Consider the following 3,348-nt stretch of genomic DNA (forward strand, 5'->3'; position numbering starts at 1 on the left):
TTTTTTTTTTCCTTCCAGTTTTCTGCTCACCTGACCGACAACCAACCAACCAACCAATCACAGGGCATCTTCCAGCTGGCCACGCCCCTTTCACGCAACCATGACATCTTCACCATGCGCCATCTCTGACTTCTGTTCCCATGACGACCCCCCCTCCCCCTTCAGAACCACACAGTCCGACTGACTGTTGCCTTGGAAACATTGAAACCAAACATCTAAGGATTGCCGCGGCGGCCATGTTGAAGATGAAGATGATGACTCAACAGGAAATAAAGGGGCTGTCCAAAAACCAACTGCCCAGATTTAAACTACGGTTCCCATGATGCTCTCTGCAGGGGGAGTGGCCTCTTGCTTTCTACTTTTTAAATGTTTATTTTTCTCCTTTTTACTTCCAGCAGTCGAACCTGTGGATCCATTCAGTGATTACTGTTATTACTAAGGTGGTTATTATTCTGTGTGAAAAAGATATAAAAGTCAGTTAATGTTTTTTATTTTTGGGGGAGTGGGTGGGAAGGGCGGGGGGTGCAGCAGGTCATGTGGTTAGCTCACCGCGCTAGTAGCATCAAGCTAACGTGAGTTTTTACAGGAGAGAGTTGCCAAAATTAAGATAAAATGCTAACTTCAGCTGTACGACATTTTTTAATTTTTTATTCTAGCCCATTAACGATGCCAATAACGAGTTAAATCAAGAGCTTTGCTAATGGCTAGATATCAGTTCCAGAAGCAACTTAAATGCATTGTTTTCGGAGGGAATGCTAACACACAGTTCGTGAAGTATTAGCTTTATTTAGCATTGTCTTCTTCTTTAAGAAATGACTGTGAACTTACTGGATGGCTTTAGGTTACTTTGTTAGCATTGCAGCTATTCAAATGTATTTCAAATAATGTGAGAAAAAACTATGTATGTGGTGTTAGCATTATTGAATTAATGGTAGCTTGGCTAGTTAGCATGTCAGTGAGGAAAAGTATTGAGTTTCAAAACATCAACAATGAAACTTGAAAATTTTGAGGCAAAATATAAGAACAGCAAATGTGATTGTTGTAGGGGATGCTAACAACGCCACTCAAATAATAGTGTCTGAGTCCTAGCTTGTTAGCGTAGCAGCGTGGTGAGCTGACTCTGGATCTGCTGCTCAGGGCGGACATGTTGCCTTCAGACAGCACTCACACTGGTCCTGTGTGTGTTTGTGTGTGTGTGTATGTGAGTGTGTTTGTGAATTTGTTTGAGTGTGTGTTTCTGTGTGTATGTGTGCTAAATAACAATTATGAACCACGCCATTTTCTGTGATTAACTTTTTTGACCCGGGGGAATAGGGAGGGTGTTATAGAGTATTATTAACCATCATTATTACCTGATTATTAATGTTATTAACACGTCTGAGAGGGAAACACTGAGTTATTCTGCATAACGTCCTTTAACTGATGGGGATATATTTAAATATCCATCTATGGAGGATCAAACATTACCGAAAAAGTTGTTCCTTCATATTCCTGCACGCCCGCATTGTCAAGTTGAGTATTTCATGCTAGCACTTAGGCAAACTCTGCGTTGTAGCCCAAAGCTAACATGCTATAGCGTTAGCATTGAGTGCTGCCGCCAAATGGATTGTCGCGTTTTCTTACAAATTTCATTTTTGCAAAGAAAACGTGAAAATGTGCTAAGTTTTCATCGTCTGTGTAGCAGTGAAAAAACTCTGCTACACAAATAGTAGTTTTGTCAGACGTTTGCGTGATGATGTATATTTCAATTACTCCTTTATGTCAGCTACTATCGGACATATTTTTCCACGTTATGGTAAAATCCAAGAAGACTGAAATGTTTTTGTTGTTGGTAGTTGGCTAAATCCGAACTTTCGCATCTAAGCCTTTTGCATAACCCATTTAGGGCATTAACTATTTTAAAAAGGCAAAAACACGCCTCAAGTTGCGTAAAAACATTTCAGTGTAACTGAGCAAGTTTTATAAAATGATGCAGTTTTGATACAGCAACATTAAAGTTAAGTAATGGAAATGGGGCCAATATTCCCATCAGTTAAACACCTTATAATCTCAGTGTTACTCTTTAACGTTATCACGGCATTTGACTGACCGTAGGAGGTTGGGCTTAACGCTGAAGCCCCGCCCCCACATGTATTCAGGGGGCGTGGCCTGTGAAGCAGCCGAGACACAGGAAGCCTTTTGAATCGTTCGTTTTTTTGAAATGTGAGAATGGTCATCTGACAGTGTGTTGGACCTCTGTGAGTACTGCTGTATCGCGAGTACTCAGTATTCTGGTTCTCCTGCAGTACTTCATGTAGCATGTTAATGTGTTTCCTCCAGGAGGGGCTGAATCTCAGTTTGCATGCCGAGCAGAGGCTTCGAGAGAGACGTCTTTATGCAGGCGATCACCACGAATTAAAACGTGGCGATGCTAGCAAGCAGAAAAGTCAACGTTTCCATCGCCGCAGCTTCAGGCAGACGTTTCTCACTTCCAGAGCCAAAGGCTGCGGTAGCGCTCGACATTTTGTGCGACTTCTGGGGCTGCAGTTGCTGTAGTTTTTCTTTAGTTGTCAGATCTAAAGGTGGTAAATGTAGGAAAACTGATCTTCTGTATGGGACAATTCATGGTAGTCTGCAAAATGTGAGGCTTGTTTGATTGTCTATCTTACTTTTCAAAGCAGAGAAGGACAAACAGTGGATTTGAGTACAACTTTCCCCACTCCCACCCAGTTATAAAACGTGTTCTAGTCTTTGATGGAGCTTCTTCTGAATACCTGTAAGAGCAGTTCAAGTTCGTCCTTCTTCTTCAACTCCCACTATTACTGCCTGAAGTTGGTTGGATGGCATTTGGAAAATCATGAAAAATCGTCAAAAGCAGAAAAGAAATCCACTTACTTTGAAGCACACAGAGGCCTTAACGTCTGTGTTTAATTGAGCCATATTTGTACCCATTTTTTAAAGCGCTAGGCTAGCAGTTTCCCTCTGTTTCCACTCTTTGTGCTAAGCTAGGCTGAACACACCCTGGACCTAACTTTGAGATTAAATTGAATAGAAGTCGCACTGAATGACGAGCACGATCGCAGCCGAAAGCAAACTGAAATCTAAAGAAGAAATTATTTTACGTTTACTGAAATAAACCTGCGTCTTCTTTCTCTGTATGGCATGATGACCAGTGAAATGTAAAAGGATCCAGTTCAGCGCCGAGCATCCGGTAAAAAAAAAAAATCCCCGTTTTTATTCGGCTGAATCCTGGTCCCTTTTTTCAGCTGTTGTTGGCTTTTAAAAACTGTTATGGAAATTGAAATTCTGAACTGGTTTTGTCACAGTGCAGAAACCCACAGCAGCAGTGAGGGAGATAAAGGAGTGGGG

General features: G+C 41.5%; 1 protein-coding gene across 1 annotated transcript in view; it reads left to right on the plus strand.

The window, feature by feature from the left end:
• Window positions 1-129, plus strand: part of LOC104941352 (cullin-associated NEDD8-dissociated protein 1-like) — a gene marked incomplete at its 5' end in the record, with an annotated part of 15,550 nt that extends 15,421 nt beyond the window's left edge. Inside the window, 1 exon segment of the mRNA XM_010766442.1 lies at window positions 19-129. Coding sequence (XP_010764744.1) covers window positions 19-129 — 111 coding nt within the window.
• Window positions 130-3,348: the final 3,219 nt, after the last annotated feature.

The sequence above is a fragment of the Notothenia coriiceps genome, unplaced genomic scaffold, assembly GCF_000735185.1.
Source record: "Notothenia coriiceps isolate Sejong01 unplaced genomic scaffold, NC01 NC01_scaffold00003315, whole genome shotgun sequence".
Taxonomy (NCBI): domain Eukaryota; kingdom Metazoa; phylum Chordata; class Actinopteri; order Perciformes; family Nototheniidae; genus Notothenia; species Notothenia coriiceps.